Here is a 27,642-nt window from a genome sequence, read left to right as displayed (position 1 = left end):
GCCCTACTGTGTGGGTTTGTGTTTCTGTGCCTTCTCTCTTTAACGTCCCATTTTATAGATTTGGATGAAGATTCAGATCTCATAAATTAAAGGTCTCAAATTGCTATTGGGGGAGGCTAAACTGATTCCAAATCTGTGCTAAAGTACCTATCTGGAGCAGCATTTTATATGTTGTGCAACGATCAGCTCTCTCACACTCCAGAAATGATCAGATGACTGTAGAGTTTATATTTCTATGAAGAAAAGTGTGTTTATTTGTTTACATTGATGTATCTATTTACTGTTTGGTGCCTCTTTAGATTGTGATCTTTTGATTTTAAGACAATCCGAGCGTAGAAGTGAAACTGTGTTACTTACCGATTGCCTCACAAAATAGATGAATCTCATAACTATCTTCATGCCTGCCAGATATTGTAGACTTGGCTATATGTAGTTATAGTTTGAATATATATACTGTATATGTACATATATTCTCTTTATGTGAATGAACTTGTGCTCACTGATTTTGGTGATTTTCCTTTTTTGTAGCCAGTATGAACATTTTGGGTTATACTGTAGACATGTGACTTAACATTTGCCAGTTCATGATTGTGTTTTGATATGAGAAAAGCTGCTGTTATGACAATGCACTTGGAAAGACATTAGGTGTTCTTTATTTCCACTATCCACAGCAAGGTGTCCTTGGTTCGTGCTATGGGGTTATATAAACCTTTCTAGTCTCTCACTCAATAGGCACCAACCTCTAAACATGGGGGAAAACATCTTTCACCACAGCGCAAAGGAAAGGAAGATGAACTATTACATTTAGACATGATGAGAGAGATTTACGATATGTGATTATGAGTCCCTTTAGTATTCATATACACATATTTTGTTTTCCATCTCTTCCATTTTGAATGTAATGTTCATACTAAAGCACTGTTGGTGATGGAAATGACTGCTTGGAGCATGTAGTAGAGGGTGCCTGTGTTGGTTTATATTTCCTGCTGCTGATGTGTACAGTATATCACATCAGTATATCACATCAGTATATCACATCAGTATTTCACATCAGTTCCCAATATGATTGGATAAGGGTCTAATAAGTACATCTGAACATCATATTTATGTTACTAGAATAATTCAAAAGAATCTGTAATATCTTGTTTTTAGGATGACTGATTATATCGTATTGTACAATAATTTGACTTTGACTTACTGTAACTTTTACTCATACGTAATATTACAGATAATAAGCTAATCTGAATGTATTTTCAGTCAACCACTGTTTGTACTAACTCTACTATACTATACTCAAGCGTAAACTATACTCAAGCATAAAAGTAAAAAAGTAAGGAAAGTGAGCTACATTTCATTTAAATGTTTAATTTATTTTACTTGTACCATTCTAGACACAGTACTATACTGCATAGTAATGTACTATACTAACAGTTAATAACTGTAGCTGTTCTACAGATTCTGTCATAAATACTGTGGATTTGATTGAACCTAATGATGGATTTTATACTTGATTGTACACCCAGAGAGCGATGCAGCAGGTATAAATAACGAGGGGAATGTACTGTGTGAAACACACTTCATATACAGTACAGTACAAATACAGTATTTGACCTTGGAATCCAATCCTATCATTATGTATCATGCATTATGACGACTATTATGATATTAATGTTCAGAAGCGACCAGTGTTCAACAGTATGGATCCAGCTCTTGATCCAAGTCATGTCTACACCAGTAGACATATTCCAGCCAACAAGTCGTATTCATCATAGCATTATAGACCGTTCGTGGTATTATTATCAGTCGAAAAATCGGAACCTTTTAACTTGAGAGTAGCAAACAGAACAAATAACTGTGTTGACAAATCTGTGTTGCTGCCGATAGTACAGTATTTACAGTATGTGCAATTAGCAGCACAACCTGCTAATGTTTGCCTACTGTATCTTTGAGAGTTAGGATACAGATAAATGGGGGCTACTGTTAAGCATTGTGCTCTTTGGTTGTAGCTGAATACCTACTGTTTGGTGGCATATCACTTTTTCAGTGTTTATGTAATTATTTCTGGTACATATCACTTGTTTGCAACCACTGACAGTAATCTTTACTAAATACTCTGATCAGACTAGTGAGTATTATAGGACATAGTGTGCTAAACTGGAGATTGTTGTATATTTACTAAAATAGCTAGTTTTATATAATAGCTAGAGATATTTTGATGAGAATGCATTAGGGAGATATACTATAGGCAAAATCTACCAAACTCACTTTTCGTGACATATCTTAGGTAATTTCAGTGCAATGTTTTTTTTTATGACGATAGGATTGTGGGAGTAGACGAGTAAACATTTTTTTAAGAACCTTTTGTATTCATTTAATGGTTATGCACCATGCAAGCAGAAGGATTGACGTGTGACATGTAATGTACAGTATTGGTTGCATCTCAGTTGCGTTTAGGACAAGTACATTATCAAGCTTTCAGCTGGATTAGCGTTGTAGTTGGTGATGACGTCCTCTGGTTTGCTGTATCCACTGGTCTGGTGCATGTCTGGGATGAGGACAGGTTGATGGATTGGTGTGTGTGGAAAGCAAGACCAGCAAAGTAGGCCATCCAAGACAGTCAAGGGACTATGACTTGTAGTGTGGATGATACATCTATGTAACATGACATACTGAGAGACAAACAGACCAATAAAACATCAAAACAAACAAAAAAGATGCCTTGTTTCTTTTCTCTTTCGTCCATAACCTGCCACTGGCAAGGAGTGCACATCCGTTTAATAGGTTTTAAGTTACACATCCATTATAATATTTTGCATTCATATTTTCTTTATTTACACAGATACTGCTAATTCAGTCACTGAGATTGCTATGGCATCAAATGATTAGCCTATCAGTGCAGCAGCTAAATGGGAAGTCACTAGTGCAAAAATGTTTTCGTTTGTATTTTTTTCACATCATTTTAAATGGTCGTGATTTAAAAAAAAATACAAAAGTTACACTCCCTTCCATTTCTTAACCCTAGTTGGTTTGATAAGCTAGCATTTTTATCAAGCTAAATTATCTAGGTGAACTAGGTATCTTGCTAAATCGCTTAATTCAATGACAAGTAGACCTAGGCCTATAGATTCCCGATAAAAAAGTATTGATAAAATGGCTTCAAAGTGATTTATTTTTATATACTTTTTGAAGTACAGCTGATCAGACCCCCTATTTTCTCTGAAACACAACTCAGAGATTCAACCTCAATGCAAGAAGGGTACCAACCCTATATTGTGGAGCATATCTGCAGGCTCACATAGCAAATCTACAAAATGTCTCTATGAGTCATTAATGACATTACAGCCTACATTATGTTTTTAGTAGAGGTGGTGCTGTATGCGTCTTTAAAGTGTATGTGTGTACTGTAGCTACACTTGTTCTCAGCTAAATGAATAAAGATATTTGCTCATCCAGCATCCTAAAAGCTTCACACACACATCTAACTTCTCTGTGATGTCCCTGTGTTCATTTCCAGTGTTGAGGTTTCCAAACAGCCCTTCCACCAGGATTCATGGTGCATCACTGGTTCCCAACAGTGAAAGTACTGACAACAAACACGGCAGCACCTCCCCTTTAAGCACTGCTTTTGCCTGCTTCTCTGCTAAAAAGCTATTCAATGGCATCGGTGGACAGTATTTAAACTGAGTAGGCCCTATGAACAAACACACAGCAATGTACCATCCAGGAGTCTACACCAAGGGTTCTAAATCAGATAGCAATGTCAGAGGCTGTTCTGTAGGTTGTAACGTACGTGTGTATTCACACATGACATACATCTGTGTCCAAATGATGACATCACACTGTATGTTCCATAACAGGCCATAAAAAGCAGGATTAGAGAGACAGCTAGAGATGAGATCATGCTTAGAAATAGATTTCTGTTTTTTGTGTTTGATCTGTTTCATAATCTCTGAGTCAGAGATGCATAGAATCACGACGCTGAATCTGCCCCTTTAAAAGCAAGGAGATGAAAGGGAAGTTCACACCAGTTCAAGGTGCTCAACGCACCACAATAAAATGACTCATCGACAGCTCCCAAAGTTGTTGGCCCGTCATTTGTACCGTGTAAAAAATAATCACAGATCTTTGTACGTCGATGTCTTTCTCAGCAGAATGGTGGCTGTTTGGACTGACGTGGGGGCTTGCTGAAGTGACAGGGCAGCAGGGGCACAGAGAGGTCTGAGACAGGCGTTAGTCTCCTCCTGTTAGCTCCTCAAAGACATGACTGACCTCTCCTATCCTGCAGAATCTGCGCGTGTGTGTGTTTTGCGTGTATCCGATTCGTATACACACACATATTGTATTTACGCATACTGTACCCGCATGTACGTGGCACGCGGGGTTAGTTGGGGAAGTCTGTAACCTTCTGAAGATTCCAAACGGATTTTTATGGTAATCATTCAAACATTTTTGTCATGAATACCACAAATACTCCTTGAAGTCCCCCTTTACCTAATCAGTCATGTCACTTCACCTGCTCCAGTGTCCCTGTCAGCAGAAGCACATACACGCAAACATGAATACTTACTCATGTACACACACACATACTTGCTTACACACACTCACACACACACACACACACACACACACAAACACACACAGTGCGTGTCTGGAGCAGGAAGCTTTTAATCTGAGAACGTCAGCAAATTAAGAGGGGTTAAGAGTAACCAAATATACAATTAACACATTAATGTCCCACTGCGTAAAACCTAACTTTAGAAGAACTTCTTTCCACCCATATATTTACTGTAATTACTATGAAATCAGTGTTTTGACATTTTTTGTGAGATATCTTTTTAGATTTCTTTCTATGTGACACCTTGACCAAATCTCGTATAAACACATCCCCCGAAAGTCGTTCCACTGTGGACGTTTTAACTCTTCTTCCTCAAACCACCGGGAGTCAGATGGCTGAGTGGTTAGGGAATCGGGCTAGTAATCAGAAGGTTGCTAGTTCGATTCCCGGCTATGCCAACCAAATGACGTTGTGTCCTTGGGCAAGGCACTTCACCCTACTTGCCTCGGGGAGATTGTCCCTGTACTTACTGTAAGTCGCTCTGGATAAGAGCGTCTGCTAAATGACTAAATGTAAACCAGGTCAGACTGAGCAGGGCAGAGCACCGTCACAGAAAAACATCTGAGCAGGATCCTGACGCCTCGTCACCGACTGACATGCTGTTATAAACAGGAAAACAGAAGCTGTCGTGGCTGTGGGTCGCTGGCACCACAGACACATCCCATCCCGTAGCAGCAGCAGTTCAGCTGCATTTCAGCTGTTTCTGGGATCCATATTTTCAGCCCCAGTGGTCAATGTCCTCTGCCCTGGGCCCTGTACTATTCACAACTACATATACATCAAGTACATTAATTCCGCTGTTGTGGCCGCACAGTGCGGATCTAGGTCATGCAGTAATTGCAGCTTGTTTTTTGTTGTAATCTTTTGCTTTTTTTTTTGCCGACGCTTATAATAATGCCAACATCCTGTCCTACACAATCTGACCTTGACGTCTTTCAGGTGATTTCCAGCGAACGCATGTGTACATGTGTGTGTAGGCGTGCGTGCACATGTGTTTGTGTGTGTGTGTTGTTAAGATGGGGTAGGTATAATGAGACACGGGGTGAAAGAGAATAAGCCGCTGTCTATACTTAGTGTTTGCCTGCAGCTATGTGGTCATGATAGAGAGATAGTGTACAGGGGGTGGATGTGGGTGTGCAGGCAGAGCGAGAGAAGGAGGATGACAGAGAAGGGAGGGGAGGACGAGAGGAGGAGAGGAGCCGGCAGGGGGGGGGTTTGGAGGGGGGGGGGGTGGGAGGGGGGGCTCTGTGACGCACGCTGATCCACTCTGCCGCGCTGCCATTGGCTGCGGCCGCCGCCAGTCGCGGTGACAGCAGAGGGAGAAAGAGAGGGGGCGAGAGAGGGAGAGAGAGGGAGAGAGGCGCACAGACAACGCTGGGGGAGCAGATTATGAAGCGGAGCTCGGCAGAGGCAGTCTCTCCTGCATTGTCTCGATGGCTGCACACGCATTCCTCCTCCTCCTCCTCCTCCTGTCCCTCACCCTGCTGTCTGCACTCAGCCAGCCAGCGCTCTCCTTCGATCAAGTGCCTGACATCCTCGATAGAAGGTAGTGCGTCCCATTGTGTGAATGTCTGTGCCTGTGTGGTGGTGGTGGTGGGGGGGGGGAGGGGGGGAGGATGGGGGGCGAGAGGCAAGCAGAGATGCTGATGTGTCATGAGGGTCTTTTCTCTCTTTCTTTCTCTCTCTTTCTCTTTCTTTCTCTCTATCCCTCTCTTCCCATTTGTATTTATCGTGGTATGTGCAGACATCATCTGAGGCTTCACCTGTCTTTACTGGTGATTTTGTTTACAGTTGGACGGGGTCTAGATTTGTCCCCTAAGGTGGCATGTGTCAGAAATTGGTCATCGATTTGGGGGCTGTTGTTGCTGTACAGTGGTGTCGGTCTGATAGGAAAGAGGTAAATAAGGCCAGGACAATGGGCCTGCAGGAGAGAGACCTAGCCTCGCAGTCTTGGAGCAGGTAAACAAGGATGGGACTGTGAGGAGAGGAGGAGAGAGGAGGAGAGGAGGCCAGGCATCGCCGATTGTCTTTTGGGGTTTTGTTTATTGATGCAGTCAGAGAGAGGGGAGGGAATTCTAGCCAGCCATGGGCTGCATCATGCACATGCGATCCTGCAGGTCAAATCGAAATGAAATATTCTGCTGGCAAACCAGGTACAGCGCTAGCACAGAGGAGAGAGACAGAGTTAGTCAGGATACGGAAAGTGCGTGCAAGATGTATCACTTGAACTGTGGATTTTGATTGACCAAGGGCATTGCAGTGCTAACTTTAGTTGATTCAATTCATTTCAGTTGGACTGGAAAACGTACTTAGAAAAGTACCTAGAATATTCTTGTGTTCATTGTGTGGGATGTTGCTGATAGTTATAAGACAAAACAACATGACAGACTCTCCAGCCTACCATTCAGCGCCACTCTACATTCCAACATGTTCTATGCACACATGCCTCTGAGATGCTTGTGGAGGCGTCTGTTTATGTACACAAAGCTAAGAAGTTCATTCAGAAATTCTAGGGCTGAGATTTCTGACAATTTACAATGGATTTTCTTCCGTTTTTCTATTTTTAGTACTTTTGATCACATGTTTAAGTCCTTAATCCGTGGACAGATATGTGGCCTACCTTTGCTTTCTCACAATTCACACTTGGTCACGAAGAGCAGAAGAAATGTAAAATGTGAGTTTCAAATAGTCACATCGACTCACTGTCCAAATGCATTTGCTGTCACGTTTATGCATTAAACAGTCCGACAACTCCAACTCCTACTCAGCAAGATGAAAATGCCTTTACAAAGAAGGGGCTCTCATTTCTGATGTCTCCCTTCCTGGGGTAGTACATCCAAGAAAAGGTAAAATGGTTGCCTCACATTCAGGAAGAGGCATAGTGCTATCTTGGCTACAGTCATTAGACTGGCGCTGTGGGATAGTGGCCACAACCAGAGTGACTGATGTAGAGTTGTGATGTAGAGTTGTGGTAGGATGCTGGTGGGGGTGGGGAATTCAAGAAGGAGAAGAAGGATACTTTTTTTTGGGAGGAGAGAGGCCCACTGATTTATTATTGAGTAATTGCCCAAAAAATACAGACTCTATCAAGTTTTTTTGACATGACCATACCATGAGAAAGAGGCATGACTGTGTATCATATACAGTATGAGTAAAATCTTCTACGAACCCAATTTGTACCCATTGTGCTACAACAGCGAATTCTTTTTTTGCCAAACCATTTTTTCCCTCTTATTCAACTTAAAAATACTCTCATTGTGAAGCATCCGCACATACTTTAAAAACTATATAGTCCTGTTATCCGAGTAAATCCCATTTGATTTCAAATTCATTTCAAGTTTAACTCCATTCAAGAAGAGATGCACGATGGGGACAAACAGGGCGGCAGGCAGAGGAAGACCTGGTGTGAGGCAGTCCTGGAGGCAGTCCAGGAGGCAGACAGAGGCAGGCAGGGAAGCAGATGGAGGAGAGCATGAATGAGGCAGACGGAGGCAGGCAGGGAAGCAGATGGAGGAGAGCATGAATGAGGCAGACGGAGATCCCTGAGAGGTTTAAACACCTCAAGGTTGACCTGGAGCCACGCCTCGGCCATTAAAACACCTCAAGGTTGACCTGGAGCCACGCCTCGGCCATTAAAACACCTCAAGGTTGACCTGGAGCCACGCCTCGGCCATTAAAACACCTCAAGGTTGACCTGGAGCCACGCCTCGGCCATTAAAACACCTCAAGGTTGACCTGGAGCCACGCCTCGGCCATTAAAACACCTCAAGGTTGACCTGGAGCCACGCCTCGGCCATTAAAACACCTCAAGGTTGACCTGGAGCCACGCCTCGGCCATTAAAACACCTCAAGGTTGACCTGGAGCCACGCCTCGGCCATTAAAACACCTCAAGGTTGACCTGGAGCCACGCCTCGGCCATTAAAACCCATGTTTACCTCTCGGTAAACACTTAGGACTTAATCAGAGATATTATCGACTATTATTGGACACACACACACACACACAAAGAATAAGACATCTTGGCATAGATAAGGATTTCGGTTTCCTGTGTCTACCTCTGATTTGAGGGAGAGAATCTGGAGAGGGTGTGTCCCTGTGTAAGATCAAGCAGAATGAGGCAGAGAAGGCTTGTTTACAGTTTGGTGTGCATCACACCTTGCTTGGTGGTGCACAGCAGAGCACTGCGCTGTGTGTGTGTGTGCCATATACTGCATGCACGTAGGGATGAGAGTGTGTGTGAACACGGCTCTGTTTCGGAGATCGCGTGTACATTGTTGTGTTTGTGTCCTGTGCCACTGTGGTGCGAGCGTGTGGGTGTGTGTGTGTGTGTTTTTCCGGTCAAGTTGGTGTGCGAGTTTCTTTGTTTTGTTTGCCTGTTTGTGTGTGTCTCCTGTACATCTCTGTGTGTGCGCCTCTGTGCGTGAGTGTGTGTGTGAGCGAGAGAGAGAGAGAGAGAGAGGTGAGCCAGGGAGTGGCTCGGGCATGGCTGTGATGATATAAAGGGCTGTTCAGCACAGAGGCACCGTGTGACAGGCTGAGCCAATGACAGGGTTGCAGCAGCCCCGGGTTGCTGACCTCGCTAAACTGGCACAGGAACAAACGGCTGGGCTTAGTTAGCATGCACACACACACACATGCGCACACACTCACATGCGCACACACACACACACACACACACACAAAGAAACACAAGGTATTTTTCTCTAGCTTATCACAGCCAGCTGAGGTCTCGGTTTGGGCATGTAGATGTGTTGTGTTAGTGTCCGTTGTGGTTTCTGTTTATTCCGGATGTTGCGACAAAGTTTTGGAGGAGCCTAGTGGTTGAGGATTCATTGTGAGAATTTACAATGCTTTAAGATTATGTACAAACACATCTTTTTTGATGATTTGCTTTGGATGCACGGATGGCCCAACCAACGTGGTCCTACCCTCTTCCTTCCCCAACCTTCCACAGTATTTATGAGTCTTAAACTGTCAATGCATTTCACATTCTTTAAAACAGGCCACAGGCTCACTTAGTTAACGACGCTGGGCTCATTTAACATATTGTATTTGGTGTCAATCACTGTTGTAGTGGTCGGATGTTTAGGGACTTGCATTCATAAATATGAATAAGGCTTGTAAATCAAACATGCCGTTCAGATGTCGAGTTTTATTGAAGGTCTGTGTCATTATACATCGGTTTATTTCATGTTTGGTGTCTGGGCGGAGGAACAGGTGCAGGTGATAAGTCATACGTGCCAAGCTGCCTTCTCACCCAGTACTGCCAGCTGCCGGCAGTACTCCGAGAACGAACACACACACACACACCCGTGCATGCTGTACACACACACTCTTGTTAGCAGTCTCACTCAAAGTTCACATCACATCATCCGTGGTATCACTTAGTCATACCAGATTATCTCCCGGTCATCACAGTGTCTGGCTGTCTTCTGGTTTGGGAGGACTTACCGAGTACTTGTAATTTGATTTAAAGTGAGGACACAGCAGCTTATTTGCCAGTGTCATTCCAGTGACCTGGTCCTAAGTCAGAATCAAAGCCACTGAGTGGGCAAGAATGAACTAGTTTCCCTACATGACACAGTTATCACAGACTAGAGAGAGTCAGCATGACTGGGTCAAAAAGGGGTCGGCGCGGCCTCCTTAAGTTTTAGTCCAGTGTAGGTAATGTATGTAGAGATGAAAGCACCATCAGATTTTATTCATGCTCCTTGTGTGAGTTTATACCCTCCAAAGCTGGTTAAGGTAGTGTCAGAAAGGCTGTTTTTTGGGAGCACCATTTTAGTGGCCCTCCGGAGCATAAGGAAACTACACTGGAAGTCTATTACAGCAAAGTTTCGCATGTGGAACTTTGAAGGGACCTTTTTGGTCTACAAATGAAGGTTCATGTATTGTAACAATCTAGCTAGAAGAAACTCATGAATTGAAAGTTTTATCAGTACACAATTATTTTTTCTCTTAGACATAGAGTCTGATATACAAATACTCTTTTTAAAATGCATTTTTACTTTACTTTACAGTACTGTGTAAAATGTACATTGCAATACTGTTCTATATTTATACAATTGACTTTATTTGTATTTTATCTTTATTTCACAAGTTTGTGAAAAAGACATCTAGCACGTGTCAGGGGAACATCCCAAGCCCATTGGAAAGAGTGACACTTTGGTTTGTCATTGTGCTTAAAGTTTGGGGTTCGTGGCAACGGGGCCACATTGGGTCGCCCAATGGGAATTTGACCTTGCTTGGACTGTTGCTTCCTGATTTCTGACGGAATAAAACTGGATTAAAGGGACAGAAGACAAAGGTCACATAAACCAAAAAGGACATGCCCAGGCCAATTGTTTAACAAGTAATTAACCAATTCCAGTAATGACAGCCCCTATCTCAACTTCAACTATCCTTTAATTCATGACCTTACAGTGATGTCTAATCCCTGTCCTTACTTTAGCTTCTCTTTCTTCAAGTGTAACTTCCTAATCCTAATCTTTAAACAGGTGGCCTGGCACTGGTTTACTGAGAATGACCCAGGTGTCTACCAGAGATAACCGCTCCAGACAGGCTGGCTTAGGAAACCCTGGCAACACCCTGCTTGCTCCCTCGTAGCAACAACCCTTGTTTACCACCAACTGCCTCTCTGACAATAGAACGGTTGTAAAATACAGTCAAATACGGTGGCAGTTGATAGCAGACTGACAGAGATGGAGAGTCTAAGTGGAAAAGGGTTAGGGTTACTGTACTGAGGCTTCCTGTGAGACACACAGTAGTTATATGTGTTTCTGTGAAGTTCCTGAATAACTGTAAGACCTGCAAGTTTCCCCAAATGACTAGCTTCTAAGAAATATCCCAAAACATGTGCCATTGTTTCTGCAAAATGTCCATGGAACATCACTAGTAATACTAGTTGTTTGCTGGTCAGTTGTCCCAAGGTTATGTGGGATTAGCACTTGTTCCCACGCCCACACAACCAGTGTTCCAGTTGAGTCCAATTACACTTGTCAGGTTAGAGTATTTCTGAAGCCTATTGCGGTGCAGCATTGGCGCCTATTTAAACCACCAGAAACAAAACACTGCTACGGAAGCCGACCATGACATGGCCAATAACGGATTCAAACTCAGGCCACGGAAGTCAGGTTTCAGTCCACGTCATACGCATACTTAACCTGTGTGTGTACGTGTAAGTGAATGTGTGTGTGTGCGTAGTCTCATGGTAAGTCCATTGCCACGGCATTATGTCTGATTACACAGTTAAAGGGATCTGTCTAGAATTAGACACCAGGGGTCCGGAAGCCATGCCTGGGAAGGCCCACACCAGCCTTCCCAGGGCCAAGGCCAGGGCCAAGGCCAGGGCCAAGGCCAGGGCCAGGGCCAGGGACAGGGCCAAGGCCAGGGCCATGGCCAGGGATAGGGCCAGGGCCAGGGCCAGGGCCAGGGCCAGGGATAGGGCCAGGGCCAGGGCCAGGGCCAGGGCCAGGGCCAGGGCCAGGGCCAGGGCCAGGGCCAGGGCCAGGGCCAGGGCCAGGGCCAGGGACAGACTGACCAACTAGTTAACATAAGGAATGACAATGGATATCTGTCCTTTGTGAATGTCGATCAGACCTCCTGGTAGGACTGTAGTTAGTCCACAGCATCTGAATCAAAACATCAGCTGTGGAGGCACGTGCATGTGTACATACTGATATCAATAGCAGCAGTGAGGGAGATGTTGTTTGGGAGGACAGCGCATATTTAGTGCTTCAGAGCAATTCTAGCAAACTCCCATGCATTTGCATTGCTAACAAGCTGATATGGGGCAAACAGCAGCGTCTCAGTTGGGGTGGACACAAACACAGTCTGGATGAATGGATGAGTGCAGTGGGAAGCATGGTGGGAATGCTACAATCCAAAATGGCTTGAATAAGAATGAACAATCATGCCCCCCCCCACCCCCCAGCCAACACAATTGCACTTTCTAGGTAGGGATTCTATGCAATGGGACTCAATATTGGATGCCTTGATAATGTTCTTTATATTTTTCTTATTTTATTTATTGTGTGAGTGTGTATATGACAGTGAGTATTGTTTTAGAGGCTGCACAAGTACATTTCGTTGTATGGTTTTACTGCACAATGACAAATAAAGTCTAATCTAACCTAGCCCTTCGACATGTCTGCTCTTGTTTCTACAGCTCAAATGTCCCTCATCAGTCAGTGAGAATCAGAACAAGTAAGTCACAACACTTTGAAGTGACAAGAGACCTGATTTAATCAAAACTGTCATGTTAATGCTAATACTGTACAACGGCCGGGGTAGCAGCCCCTGCATGTCCACATCCATATGAATGTCTTTAATTGCTACACTGTAACATCTTAGCACTGTTCTTGTATAGGATATTTTGTTTAAAACCAGGATATGTGTTTCAGATCCAGATGGACTGGGTTTGGAAAGTGAAGAAATTGTTTTGTCCCCTGAAGAGGAAAACCCACTGAGGAGAATACTACAGGTAGAAAGCGCTCTGTACTCTCTCTCTCCCTCCCTCCCTTACACCCTCCTTTCTGTCTCTTCCTCCTTCCCACCATTCTCTCTCCCTCCTTTCTCACTCGACAACGCACAGCACAGCGTGCTACAAGGTCCCTTGTTCAACGAAAATGTCCCACGTTCTAATGTCATATCTCTGCCAACACTATAGTGTTTCCTTTCCTGTTTGCGACACTGGAAGTGTTTCCTGCATCACAGGCACAAAGCCTATGAGGCGGTCATCTAAGAATGCGAGGCTGTGACCAGCCAGCTTCATCAGCCCTTTGAGGGACATCCCAGTCATGGCCTCTGAGATAGTACAACATCTCCATCTAGAGGACAATGTATTTGTAAAGCAATACTCTCTACCTATCGCTTAGGAGTTCTGACTGTGCTCCCTACAGAAAGTTGCAAAGAGGCTTTTTTTCTTTGGGTAACCCATGTCTATTTCTCTCGATCTCCCCCTCTCCACACAACTCTGTCCGCCCCTCCCTGGCCCCTCTCTCTTCCACTTTATCCCTCCACCTCTCGCCCTCCTTCCACATCTCGGGTCGATCCCTCCCTAACCTCCACCGCCCGCATGTCCTTCCAGCCTTACGGATGGCATCACCAGGGCCAGGACCTGAGCAAGCGGAAGCTCCTCCAGTCCCTCAGCTCTGGGCCCTACTCCCCCCTGAGCGTGGTCTACAACGGCAACACCTGCATCCTGTTTAAGGCCAAGCGGCTGGCCATTCGCTACAAGAACCACACCTTCGTGGACCTGACGGAGAAGACCTTCGGGCCCGGCGCCCCTGTAGACACCAAGGGCTCCATCTGCACCAAGGAAAAGGCAACGTAAGGCACAGTTCTCCTCTCTACGTGCCCTTGTTTTGGTTGACCAAGCACTAAGAACTAGAAGAACGTTCAAATCAAATTCACCCTATAGAAATGTATGTGAGTTACTTTTCAATAGAACCAGGCTTGATGATGAAACCAGAATAGTAGACTCCTCTGTTGTTGCAGAACTGAACCAAAATCATAGATGACAGTAATTGTGGAGGGTTAGTTGGACGGATCCTTTGGTGTCATTGCAGCCTGTGGGACGGGGCAAATTAGGTGCAACAGGAACTGAACTGGGACCCTATTTTGTGATTGTAACTGGCTGCTTCAACAGCAGTGTGGTGAATTCTTCTCATAACAGAATATGAGATGCGTTTGTTTCTCGGCAGGCAATCTCTCTGATGGTTGTTTGTTTTGGCACACAGGCTCTCCCTGAGGTTTGGAGATGTGGAGGACCTACGAGGGCTCGTCATCCGGTACTTGTTTTTCCTCCCTCCTTATTCTCTCCCTGGTTGACCCAGTCAATATCTTGGTCACATCTCACTTTTTTACATCTGCTTCTTTGAACTTTTGATCGTTTGAACTTAACCAGATGAAATACTGTATGTGTAGACAATCTTTGAGGAACGTCAGTTTCTCATAACATAGCATCAAACACACAATGGAAAAGTACAATCCACAATACTACACAATATACAATATGCACAATATAATGTAGTATGTTGTATACATACTCAAATATAGTGATTAAGTCCTCATGAAAGAAGTTCATGCTATAGTACAAAGTGATGATCCTATGAACATGATCACCAGTTTGGAAATATTCCCTGCATGGTGACGTCCAGTAGACATGAATCATGAACAAGCCTGTCCTCCGACGCAGGCTTCAGATGTCCAACAGCTTCTACGAGTCGGCGGGTCAGAACTGGTTCACCCTCGACAGCGTCCACATCCATTACAACTGGACCCAGGAGGCCACGTTCAACGCCAGCGAGGTGTACGCCCCCGCCACCTCGTCCTACCACTGCCAGCACGTGAGCAGCCTCCACAAGTACGACACCCTGCTGATGCCCAGCTCGCACGGCGACACCTCCGCAAACTGGCACATCACATTCACCGACTTCCAGGTAGGGGAGGATGGGCTGTGGGTTGTGTGGTTGCTCGTCTGACAGTACTGTCTGGGTGTGTTTGTTTGTGTGGTTGGGTGGTGGTAGGGTAGGAGGTCTTCTTCTACGTTTGTCTATCTGTATGTCCACCCCCCCCCCCCCCCCGCGACTTACCCCTGTCACCTCCTCTGAACCTCTCTCCTCCGCCGCAGATCCAGGCCTTCAACGTGCAGTCAGACAAGTTCGCCTCGGCCACCGACTGCGCCACTTTCCTGACGCCAGCCATCCTCATGGGCCTGGTCACCTCCCTGATCCTGCTGCTGGTCCTGGCCTACGCCCTGCACATGGTGGTGCACCTCAAACACATCGACCGATATGAGGAACACAAAGCCACGGTCTACTTCCCCCGGAGCCCGGAGGCCGAGTTGCCGGACAAGAACAGCCTCTGAGCTAAGGTGGGAGGACGTGAGAGAGGGAGAGGCGAGGAGGGATAGGAGGTCAGGAGAAGAGGACGAGGGGAGAGAGAGAGCGCACATGGGTGAGAGTGGAGAGATGCATCCTACAGCTTCAGAACGCCTTATCGTGCTTCATGTTCAATGGGAATTACAGTTTGCCTCCGTAGAAGATCAACATATCGAGATAAAAGGGAAAAAAAACGTAAATGTCATATTTGTTTGCACCATCGAAATTGTGCTTGGATCCTTATTTCATATTTCTGTCAACATGCATCAAGGCACGTGACATTCCGCTTCTGTTAAAGGCAACTGGATCTACACCCTCTCTCTCGCTCTCGCTCTCTCTCAGAGGAACCCTTGGGGTCTAAGGTCAATGTCAGGGGCCCTGAAGGACTATAGTGTCTACAGATGTTCACCCCAACCAGTGTGTTGCATCACAGGCTTAATCCCACTAACCTTCGTCACATATTGACCTTACATAATCAGGTTTACCATAGTGTACTTTCCTCCACAAAAGCAAAATCCTCCATATGAGCAGATTGCGTAGCTGAAAAAGCCTTACATGCTACATGCTATCATAAGTTGATTTCTGGAGGCAAGTCTTATCTGTGTGACTATTGGGAAATGAGGAAGTGGGACGTTTCTACTCAAAAGATACATCTGGAATTCCTCACAAACCTTTGACGAGTCATGGCATAAAAATGCTTTTTTGGGGGGAAACACACTGGGTTCCGACACCTGGCTGGGGGGGAATAGGATCTGCTACTGTGCTTCCAGAGCCTCTTGGTTCTCCCACCCCGCCCCACACGTACTGCAGCCACGGCCGGACTGTGAAATGGCCTTTGAAGGACTGTCCAGACCAGGGGGTCTACAGACTATGGTAGCACAACATTGGTTAGCACAACACTAACTCTCAGCTGAATGAATGGAATCATGCTGCACAAGACGACCCTTCTGAGAGGGTGAAGGAAAGGATGCAGATATCTGGATTGACTGGAGTGTATGGACATCGAAGGTAATGGATCTGCCAACCACTTTGTTGGGTTTTTTGACTGCCAAACTGAAGCTAAACAAGTAGCCATACGGCATGGTACCAGGCTGGGGTGATGGGTAAGGAGTACATGTTACAGCAGTGTATAGAACAAAAACACATCATTTACAGAAGTATCACTCTGAGGAGATTTCTTCTTTTTTTTATAAACAGTGTAATCGAAAACTTTAACTATTAGGTACAGGACGTCTATTCTAATCCTCATAACCAAAAGGATATACATCACTGTAGATACTAAAGGTCTATATATGATCATAGTCATTTACTATCTTTAGATATCGCACAATTACTAAACATAGGATTGGTGGAAATGTGCATTAGTTTTTTTTACAGTAGTACCATGTTACATTGTCTGTCAATTTGTTTTAAATTGGGCCTGACATGATACTTTAAGAAATTGTCAAGCCAAATTTGAACCGTTTTCACAGTTAAAGAGCCAGAATATATTTGTTCTACCAAATATTCATTATTCTACTACACCATGCTAAACAAAGGTACAGGCACTTTTTAAGTCATTTTATTTGAGAAACTTGGGGAAATTTACAACAGCCTCATCAGACCATTGAATATATGTTGGTATCTGGAAATACTTCATCCTTCTTTCAGAAACGTAAATCTCACTGTACAGTTCATGCAGTGATGAAAAAGCCTGCTGTTCTAAGATTTTGTCACTCCACTGGAGCGACAAACCTCTGTTCCATTTATTGCATTTGTAAAACAAGACCCAGATGCCTGCATCTTTTTCTTAACTTGTCACGGCTTTTGCTGTTGTGATTAATTTCTCAAAACCGAATGAAATTACCTAAAAGTGACAGTTCCCTTCTAGAGCATGGCGTTACAATAAAAACATCCAGAGGGATTTGTTAAAAAACGGACATCTGGCCCTATCCTTTCACTAATGTAACCATACAAGGACGATACTTATGGAATGCCGTTCGTCCACAGGTGCATATAGCGGCCATTATATACAACATACCACTCTAGCTGCAGTAACAACATCAGTAAACTCACTAATACAGATTAATAACACTCAGCATGGCAGTGAATAGATATCTTACATTCGATATGGCAGTTCTGTCAATCTGTAGCAGTGTGAAATGTGTTGTTTGGTCATAAATGTATCCTACAAATTATGAAATGAGTGGCAGTGGTTTTTCAATTACCAACTGATGTAGTTTGAACAATAAATGATAATCAAAATAAACATGTTTTGTATTTTCTTTACTCTTAATTGGCCATAAATGGTCTTCAGGAGGAGAACTCGTAGTTTGCTCGAGGTCCAGAATCCCTACCAGCGTTGCTGCATCCTCGTCAGACGCCGCAGGCACCGTGTTATCTTGCTGAACACATGGTCTTTCCCCCGCATCCAAAACAGCCCCTAGCTGTGATGGTAGCCTTCCCATTTTACATGATATTTGCCGCAGGTTTCTTGCACTGATTAAACACATGCATCAATGGCCACCAAAGACTGAATTATGTTGTCCACTGCCAAAACCTTCCCTGTGGCCAAAGCGGTCACTTTGGTGTTTTTGTGGTCGGCGTTGCACTGCTCGCATCTCATCATCAGTATTGACCTGCTGACCGTGTCAAGAGGATGACCTTTTACACACAAGTAGCATGACAAGTCATTGTCATGCTACTTGTGACAAATTTCCCGACAACTTTTAAGATATCATCTTCCAATGGTTGTGCACCTGTGTCTTCTACTATGTGGAAACTGATCGGTGTAATGAAGTTTAGTACCATCTTGCCTTCATAAAATGGCAGGAGCCGCTGTGCCAGGCTGCAGTCCACGGCCGTGGGGCACTACGCCCACTGGCCCATGGCCATATACGAGAGGTTATTTTATGGCTCACATAATATGGATCACAATTTGATATATATAGCTGTCCAGAATGTTGAGAAATCGAAACATCTGCTGCAGAAAGACCCTCCACTACCGCATTTATACTAACCACTTGATAATCACAGGAATCACTGGAGCAAAATGTTGTGGACTCCTGGATATGTATTAATGAAGGGGACCCATGAAAACAGGATAGATCATATGATTCCCGTCATGTGAATTTAACTAGTATCCCGCTACAGTCACACTTTGTACGTGTTAACGTCAGCACCAGAGATACAAACCAAAAGGATCAACTCTTGAAAAACTCTTGCGGGGACTGCGAGGAGAGATGCAGTGAGGGAGGGAAGAGATAGAGTAGATGGAAAGACACGGTGATGGGTGAACAACGCAATTTGAATTCGAGGATTCGCTTGGAAAGATGGCCTGCATGGCGTGAGGGTGTTGCGATTGATGGGCGGCAGGGTTGAAGTGGAAGAGGTTGAGCTCTCCTACAGAGAGAGAGGTGGGCGTGGGGTCGAGGAGCCTTGAGGAGGAAGTCGTTTAGGCGTGTAGCCTCTCGCCATGGAGACAAGGCAGAGGTGCTTCCTGACAGGCTGAGCATGTCACGTCGGATACATGTGTGATACACCCACCTTCTCCTCACTCGAGGCTGAGACGTTTCTGTCCTTGGACGACTGCCACGGCTATTCCTGCTAACCGTCCTCACGGATGTTACTGTTCTTCTCGGGCCGGACTCGTGCTCTCCTGCCTGCGGCAGCCGCACCGGGAAAGTGCGCCCAGGCTGGTCATAAAGGTGGTCTGTCTGACGAGATGTTTTCTGTGTGCACTGGATTGAGGCTGAGATTTGAAAAGGTCGGCGTGGACGTGTTTCCTTGTGTGATGCGGGGCAGTATGACAATCTCAATCTGTTCAGTTATTTCAGGAACCCGTGCAAGCCACGCTGCTTAACTGCTTTTCACCGCTTTTTCAAACCGTCACACCGTCTCTCTATCAAACGTTCAGACCCACTGCTTCCTGTATGAGGTTACGTGCTGGCCTATGAATGCCCAGTTGAGATTCATTATAAGACCAACGAGGCTAACCACTGGGACTGTGTTCTGATGTTATGCATCACCGACTGGATGGTTGACATTTTATTATTGATTCCATATCAGTTTATCCAGTGGAGGTCCATCCTGCTTTTTCACATACAAGCAGCATCAAGCTTAGAAATGAGGGAGACCAAACTCTGGAAGGTAGAGGTTCTGACTTTATTCCCAATGGCAGTAGGCTAATGTACAACTGAGGAGAGAACAGACATAGTGGCAGGTAATCACATCACTTAACTCAACAGGTGAAAGCAGTGTCCAATAAAACCAACCAATCAAAATGGCAAGATTGTTAAACTCCACCCCCTTCACTTGAAAGAGTTTTTGAAGCATTGTAAGACATGTGTGTTGTACATGTCTGGCAAACATGTCTGGCAACTGTGTTCTTTTGTTTCACTGATCATGGAAACTATCAGAAATCAGAAACTAGCATTGCATACAGGTTTTCAACATTTAACACTAGTCTTATCACTGGTTCAATCAGCATGGTGTAATCTACTTAAGCCACAATTCTTAGCCTGAGTTATGACTACATTGTCTTTGAAAAAAGGAAATATCTGAGCCAGAATTGTAGGTGATGTGGTTCTGTACTCATTAAAAATGAATGGCTTCATGCACTAGCAAGTCAAGTTTCAGAAGTCACTAGCAATTAAATTGTTCTATAACAGTGTGACAGAATGTAATATAGGCTGATGCCTGGCCTAATACTTCAGAATATGAATTTAGTGAATACACTGACATTTGTAATATTTCACACCAGGAACAAAGTGTTTTGAAGAACACCAGTTCATTACTTTATACTTTATTTTCTCTATCATGTTTTTAGATTCAAATGCTATTTGTGGTTTTAATCTAATTGAACATCAATTACATCAATTAAATGGGTGGGTTCTATGCAATTCATTAGCACAACTCACAAAATTCAGACAAAATAATATGCTTCAAATATACTTAAAGGCAGGGTAGGTAAGTGTTGCAAACCTAGCAATTTTGTCTTGAGTTCTAAAGAATTCAACCCAAAATATCCCATCCCCTCCCTTCAAAGCCACTCCCCCAAAATACATGAACGTGCTGCCTAACTACAGCCGGGAGGTAGGTGGACAGACAGACAAGTAGCCCATATAATTAATTAATACATTACCGACCCTGCCTTTAATTCATCCAATTAAACTACAGAAACAACAATAGAAATGGGGGGGCTTCAAGGTCGGTTGAATTCACAATGAATGACCCAAACATATTTACACAAACCATCTTCTTGGCCCATGAAATGCAGCAAACATAAAAACTCCCACATTGTTCAGACTACGGTAGTCATACCATCTCTATGACTACATAATTTTAAAGTGAAGACAAAATATGTGAAGGTCTTTGAGATGTTAAAATTAGTATTTTTATGTCTTATCTGTCCCATTAAGCCACAACCTATTGTTTTAGATTGTAACGGTCTAATTATTATGCAAAGCCAGAACTGCTTGATATGCAAACGCACACCTTGCACACAGTAATAAGCCTCTGTCCTATGAACTGTATGGCTTTCAGTAATGGATACAATAATGAATTTCCATCCTAAAAATACAGCAATTTAAACACTAGAAAAACCTGTTCTACTGATCTCTCACAGTGTAATCATTCACAATCACTCTACTCATTCTCTGCAAACATATCCTACCCTCAAGTCTGGTGATCAATACAGAAATATTGCTATGGTTTTCATGATAGGGAAAATAACAAACTCGACTGTATCAAACCTGTGCACTTTATATATAGAGATCAAGGGATCATCTCCACACATGCCGCATACTCTCTCACTATCTGGGGCTCCAGGGGTTTCAGGCACAGACTTGAAAATCCATTGAAGGGAAACTGAACAGGGACCAGTGTCGACAGGCAATTATCTTCTTCTTATCCTCTTAGTCACATTTATATATTTTCTTGACACAGGATAGCCATGTGGTCTGTGAGACATTTGTTTGGGGTTTTCTGGGTCCTCATTCCTACATTGTTTTGTTGAGACAGTGTTTACCAGTGACAGGTAGGTTAAGAGCTTTCACTCAAATAAATAAATAGTTGCAACCAGGTACGCATTTGAAATCTTTGTGGAGTAACCAACCTACTGAGCGAGCTATTGAGCTTGCAGCAAATAAGACCTTTACTACAGGGCAAATAGTGCTGGAAGTTGACCTTTTTCCATTTGGAATTGTCAGTCAGAACCATTCCCATTCTCATCATCCCAAAGTGCAGACAGTTCTACTTCTATACCCCTCCTGTATGGACCATACAGGTACATGCATTCTTACTGTGGACAGAAATGGAGATGGATAAGTTGGCATTTGTCGGTGTGAACTTGGCCAAGCAAATGAGGTGACTGAGATGATATAATGACTGAGATATTTGTTTTCATATTTGGCTTCCATATATGAAATGCAAGTCTTATTTCCAGATTCACTGATGCCCAATTCACTATTAAATGAGACATCAAGACCACAACCCGACGCTACCCATTAGTCCTGAGCTTAAGGAATGTGCAATACGGCCATGGTTCCCATGGTGCCACGGGACCACCAACAAAGTGAAACGGAGAACAGGATCCTGGGATATGTGATCCCAGGATGCATCACATATGTGATATGTGATGATCAATTGCCTCAAACTAATTCAAGTTAAAGGTGTGGTGAAATACTTTGTCATATATTTAGAAAATGTATATTTTGAAATATTTCTAAGTAGGTAGAGGTGGGGGAGGGGGGTGTACCGTTGAGTATCTAAAGAGGTAAAACTGGTGCAAAGAGTACAAAGAATCTCATCGAATTTGTGATAACACTTTATTTGAATGGTCCATTTGTAGATGATCTACACATTACTATATGTTCAATCAACGATCGACAAATGTTAAATCACTATCAACTAACCCTCACCTACACCCTAACCAATTAGGAAATTGACATAACCAACTGGAATTTAGTTTCTTGAAAGTTTGATCATCTACAGATGAAGTGTTACCAAATTTGTGCACAAGTTGTCTTGTATGTCTCCTATGTGATGCAAGATTCCCACCAAAAAAGTGACCACTTTTTACACACATATGACAACATCTGTTACGTGCTTGCACGTTGTTTGCCCTGCCTGTCTTGTGTTCTGTTTTGTGTTGTTTTGTCTTACACATGAAACCAACCAGTGTAGCATCCCTTATGTTATCTAGTCAAGGGCTGGTCCATCTCATTTTACACCAGTGGTCCAGCCCTTTATTAGAAAGCTCAGTCAACATGCAGTGGTTCCATATCATCTGTCCCATCTCCCATCTCAGCTTTCTACCCTCTCTGAATCAAAACGAGAATTTTCAGTCAAATTTCAGACTTCGTCCTTAGCATGGAGTCTGCAATCCTGTCAAGTGAACTATAGCTGTGACTCTGGGAAGTGTGATGCTTTAATCCTGCTGGATCTCAATGCTCAATGCGGGGTTGGCATCCTACTCAGAAGTACTTTTCTGACGAGAACAGGAATTTCTCTTCTTCTGTACTCCTTGGGAACCGTTTTATTTCTCATTATGCTACCCATCAGGTCTTTTTCTGGAAAAATATTTCCTATTACTGGGCTGATAATACACAAATGTACCTTCCATTGAGACAATGTAATCGCACTTAACGTCCCTCTTTGAATGCCTTAAGGACTTCAAGGATGATATATCTAACTTTCTCCGCACCTCTAGGTCTCTAAGATCTACAGACCATATATTTTGCCAACTGCCTTCTGCTTGAGGCCTTTGCCCCCATTACTGACACATTCCATCTAAAGACTCTTCTCCATGGCCATGTCTGTCATGTCTTTCCATGTGTTTAACATGATCAAGGGGCCATTTTTTTACAGTAGAATCTTGCATGATATAGCATACATATAAAACACACATACTCAGATTCAGCTTCTTCATATATCATTTTCATGTGAAATGCTACAGTTACCAACAAAACAAACTTCAAGTCAAGGCAGAACAGGAAGGGGTAGTCAGGGATGGAGCATGTAGGTTATTTGACTCCTTATCAGACAGACCCATGCTACATCTGTAGTGTGCTGACCATGGGAGTCAACATTTCGACCGTTATACCGTCTGTAGTGGAGATCTCTACGGAATCTGATCCTGGAATGCCGTAATGCATTTGTTCATTTTTTGCTGTGGTTTGTGGACAGTGCTCTTTTGTGCATGTTTCTGTTGTTTAGAGGCGTGTACCCCTTCTCCAAAGTGCATACTTGTTCCCTTAAGTAAAGGAAACTCCAGTAGCTTCAGGGGTTGTTAGTGTTTACTTCTGGGGTACATGTGTACCCTATTCTGCCTGAGTGACTAATGAGGAAATACATAACAGCCACCCTTAGCTATAAAGGGCCTTAAGGTGCAAAGGTTTCTTAAACTTCATCGATAGCAAGACTGCACACTGTAATATTCAAGTGTTTATGTGTATTTGAGAGAGCGAGATAGAGGTAAGGGTGTGAGGAGAGACATGCTATGCAATGGATTATATACTAGGCAATGGATAATGCGTTGCCATGGTGATGAACGTAGGGTTGGTTGACATTGTAAAAGGAGCAACAGTTGGGTTTTCTTTCAAAACTATTTCAATTTCAGGAATATTGACCGAACCAACTGGCAACGTATGGATCCTTATACTAACCCACTTCCTCCATGGCTGTGTGTTTCTGGGGGTGTGTATGTGTTGGGAGCAGGAAGTGGTAAAGGGTCAGGAAGTTCAGGCTCGTTGTGACATGACAAAACAGAGTTCTACAGCTCAGTCTCTGAGGTGCAACAACAATCCAATGAGAAAGAAAGAGAGAATCACTTTCCTCCTACTTGGAAACATCCACACGTTCCTGAGGAGTGCCGAGTGGAGCACCCCAAGCCCCCTCCGTCCACCTACGCACATTGACTGACACGCAAAAGTCCTGTTCAAACTCCACTCACCCCGAACACACGCTAACCACACGCTAACCACACGCTAACCACTGCCCTCTTACAGGTAGTGGCAGTTTGGAAGACGTTCTTTCCCCTTCCTTTATCACTTCATGTTCCTCTTCTCCTTTTTCACCGTCCTCAGTCTGGATTGTGCACTGTTTTGAGAGAGTGCTTCTCAGTCTTGGTTTGGGGTGTTTTTTTGTTTGTTTTGTAGTGTGTTTTCTCTCCTGTGTTCTATGTGTGTGTGTCTGTCTATGTCAGGGCGTGTGTGTGTTTTGTCTCCTTTGGTGTGTGTGTGTGGCAGGGTCGGGGTGTGCAACGGCTCTGTGAGTCAATTAACCGCACCCCAACGCTCCCGCTAAAACAGCACACTCTGCCTTCGACCCCTTCCCATGGCTGAGAGAGAGAGAAACAGAGAGAGAGAGAGATGACTAAATAATTCACAGGAAATACATTCACAACAGCACTTCTTGCTCATTAGTCACACTCAAAACCCAACCAAAATAAATTCAAATCAAATTCAAACCAATAGCACGTTTTATCTATTACCTCATCAAATTAACTGCATTAATTACTTACCAGCACCTTATAACATAGAAATAACTCATAACTCATCATGTCCAACGTCATTGTTAAAAACCCATGCAAAATGTAGAAAACACACAGCATCACTCCTCACACACACTTACAAGTCTACTAGAGAGGTTACATCTCCCTCTGCAGGAACCTAAACAGAACTGAACATAAACATGAAACAATTTCAATGTCCTCTGTTTACTTAGCCAGAGTCCTGTCATACACTTGTCCCAAAATGTCTCCTGACTGTCCTGTCACCCACCAGGGAGTTACAAATACAGAGTGGCTTCGGAGGAGGGAGAAGAAAGCAAAAGTGAGGACAGTGCGTGAGAACATACACGGCAACGAGGATGGGAGGGCCAGCGACATCTCAAGAAGGGACATGACAGACAAATGGAATAATCCAAAACAGGGCGAGAGAAGGAGAGAACGAAACACGTGGAAGTAAAGCAAAACGAACTGAGTGAGTGAGGGGGTGTGTGCACGAGGAAAGACATTGATCAAGTTCAGGATGGAAGTTTAGAACTTCAAGGGGGGAAAACAATGAGGCAGAAACGAGGCACGCACCAAACAGCCTAGAAGGTCAGGGTCCCGGAGAGAGAGGGGGGGGGGGGGGGAGAGAGGAGAGGATATCGACTGCAGATTGAAAGAGAGGAGAGTATTTACCAGAATGGTAGGGGCCACTCAGCCAGTAGAAGGGGAGGACGGGGCATGACTCTGTGCCCTGGGATTGGATCCTTCTCTCTGGAAGTACTGCGAGGGGGCGGAGCCTAGCTTAAGAGCCACTGCTTTAGGGCGGAGGGCAGTTTGGTGTTGTGGGGGTGTTTTCAGGGGTTTGGGGGGGGGGGGGCACACAAAGTAAGAAAGGATTGAGGCAGAAGAGGACAGGGAACGAGAGAGATAGGGAGGGTGGTTGGGGTGAGGAAAAAAGTCAGAGGAAGAAAGCCATGTACAGAGAAACAGACAGTAAGACAGACTGAAGCACTGACTGGACTCTACAGAGGCAGATGTCGATGTGTAGCTTGGTTCACACAAGCCTCTACACATGCTTCCTCACTAAGCACTTGTTAAGCCTGTAAAATCCACAGCATTTAGCCTAGAAAGTAGGGCACAGTGGTGTACATTGGATGGAGTTACTTGTTAATGTATATAAACAAACACAAATGCACAAATATTCACTAAATTGATTTTATTGACCTACAGTACGTATCAGGTTTTATCAGAAAACATAACAGATGCAAGCACACTTTTAGATAAGTCAAAAAGCAACAGCTATTGTGATTGTTTAAATGAATCACTTTCAGGTGTCACTACACTGCCAGTAGAAATGCTGGGGTTAATTGATTGTATTCAAAGTCAAGATCTGGTTATGGAACTTTCCGGACTTCACTTCCATGACTGAGATGTTCCAAATTTGAAGGGGTGGTACTGGCTACACATTGCAGTTCCAGTAGCCTTCCCCCAGTTGAGAACTCATGGACTTGCTTATGTGAACACAAACTCTCACGCCAGCTACAGTTAGTCAGAGTAACCAAGGGGCGTGTGAGAAGCAGACATAGTTCAGTAAAAGGACAAACACCTAAAAGGACGAGTGCGTGACGAGACTAAACAGTGGCAGAAGAGATACAGGAAGCAAGATGAAAGAGGTGGCAACTGACAATACTGCAGAAGAAGAGTTGGAAAATGGAGAGTGACCGAGAGCACACCCTTCAGGGACGGTGTTTCTTCCCTTTGTTCTCTATTCTGAACCCCAAAGAAGAAGAACAAAACATCGACATATTCTACCCCTAAACAGCCTCCTAGCGCGCTCACTAACCCCAGCATGACTCACCTGTCTCTGTGAAGCCTGAACCCCTCTTTCCTGGATCTCTTTGGAGATGGATGTCCTTCACTGTGAAAATGGAAGAAGCTGAAAAGAAATGAATGAGGGAGTCAATCTTCTGCAGTATTACAATTCAGGATGGTACAGGACAATCCCTTTTGGAAAGCAAGAAACCACGATCAACCATAGTCCTTTCTATGGTCTGATATCTATATTGCTCTGTTTGAGTCATAGGTCATTAGTTTCTCTGGGTCTGCAGTTGGACTATCATTGATATAAATTAAAGTGCAGCTTTGGCATGAGGTAACTAAGGATATTTACCTCAGTTACTATAGTGTTTTCCTACATGTTGGGTTACCCTGAAGCTAAGCACTCTATGAATCCAAGGAATAGAGTTCCCAGAGTTATCAGAGTTACATAATGGATATACTCAGACGTACGTTGTCTGGTCACATAGGGCTTTTAGTCGATGCAGGCCCTTGCTAAAGATTTTTCTTTGGGAGACAGAATAAATAATTACTGGCTAATGTGCTTACAGTAAAAATACTCAGGTTAAAATGTGTAAGCAGCAGAGCACCCACTTTAGGAGACAGATCCACCAAATAATAATGATAATTCAGTCATCTAGCAGACACTTTTATGGAAAGCTACAGCAGTACAGGAGGGTCTAAACCCGCAGTAAAGTGCTCTAAACACAGAGCTATACCCACCCTAAATCTGAAAATGCATAACAAGAATACAAGAGTATTATGTTCAGTGTAAACAACTTGAAACATCCTACTAAACGAAGGCTTGGGCAGCATGCTTGCAGGGTACTGAAAA

The 27,642-nt window shown here is 43.9% G+C and overlaps 2 protein-coding genes across 8 annotated transcripts in view; one reads left to right on the top strand and one right to left on the bottom strand.

Annotated features, from left to right (window-relative positions):
* Positions 1-12,661: 12,661 nt before the first annotated feature.
* Positions 12,662-15,938, top strand: atp6ap1lb (ATPase H+ transporting accessory protein 1 like b). The gene is made up of 7 exons (XM_067240935.1): positions 12,662-12,667; positions 12,803-12,821; positions 13,019-13,098; positions 13,705-13,946; positions 14,357-14,407; positions 14,815-15,058; positions 15,250-15,938. The coding sequence occupies exons 1-7, from the start codon at positions 12,662-12,664 to the stop codon at positions 15,484-15,486; spliced, it is 879 nt and encodes a 292-aa protein (XP_067097036.1). The 3' UTR covers positions 15,487-15,938.
* Positions 15,939-19,635: 3,697 nt separating this feature from the next.
* LOC136945446 (cyclin-dependent kinase 17-like) overlaps positions 19,636-27,642 on the bottom strand; it is a 37,039-nt gene continuing 29,032 nt past the window's right edge. For 3 of the 7 annotated variants that reach the window (XR_010876826.1, XR_010876829.1, XR_010876831.1), the window contains 4 exons: positions 26,830-26,907; positions 25,665-25,786; positions 22,656-24,818; positions 19,636-22,606 (listed from right to left, as the gene is read on the bottom strand). Coding sequence is in view for 1 of the 7 variants with exons in the window: in XM_067239266.1 (XP_067095367.1) it covers positions 25,683-25,786; positions 26,830-26,907 (182 nt within the window). In the remaining 6 variants the exon portion in view is untranslated. Of the gene's footprint in view, positions 24,819-25,111; positions 25,160-25,664; positions 25,787-26,829; positions 26,908-27,642 lie in introns of all 7 variants that reach the window. The other 4 variants (XR_010876827.1, XR_010876830.1, XR_010876828.1 and 1 more) reach the window with 3 other exon arrangements.

This window comes from Osmerus mordax, chromosome 7 (assembly GCF_038355195.1).
Source record: "Osmerus mordax isolate fOsmMor3 chromosome 7, fOsmMor3.pri, whole genome shotgun sequence".
In the NCBI taxonomy this organism is placed as follows: domain Eukaryota; kingdom Metazoa; phylum Chordata; class Actinopteri; order Osmeriformes; family Osmeridae; genus Osmerus; species Osmerus mordax.
This window is presented reverse-complemented; position numbering and strand designations above follow the sequence as displayed.

Excerpts from the sequence above, each read along its gene's own strand:
- atp6ap1lb (XM_067240935.1), top strand. Across the intron at positions 13,947-14,356 it reads TGCACCAAGGAAAAGGCAAC|GCTCTCCCTGAGGTTTGGAG; the intron begins GTAAGGCACAGT and ends TTTGGCACACAG. Across the intron at positions 14,408-14,814 it reads CTACGAGGGCTCGTCATCCG|GCTTCAGATGTCCAACAGCT; the intron begins GTACTTGTTTTT and ends CCTCCGACGCAG.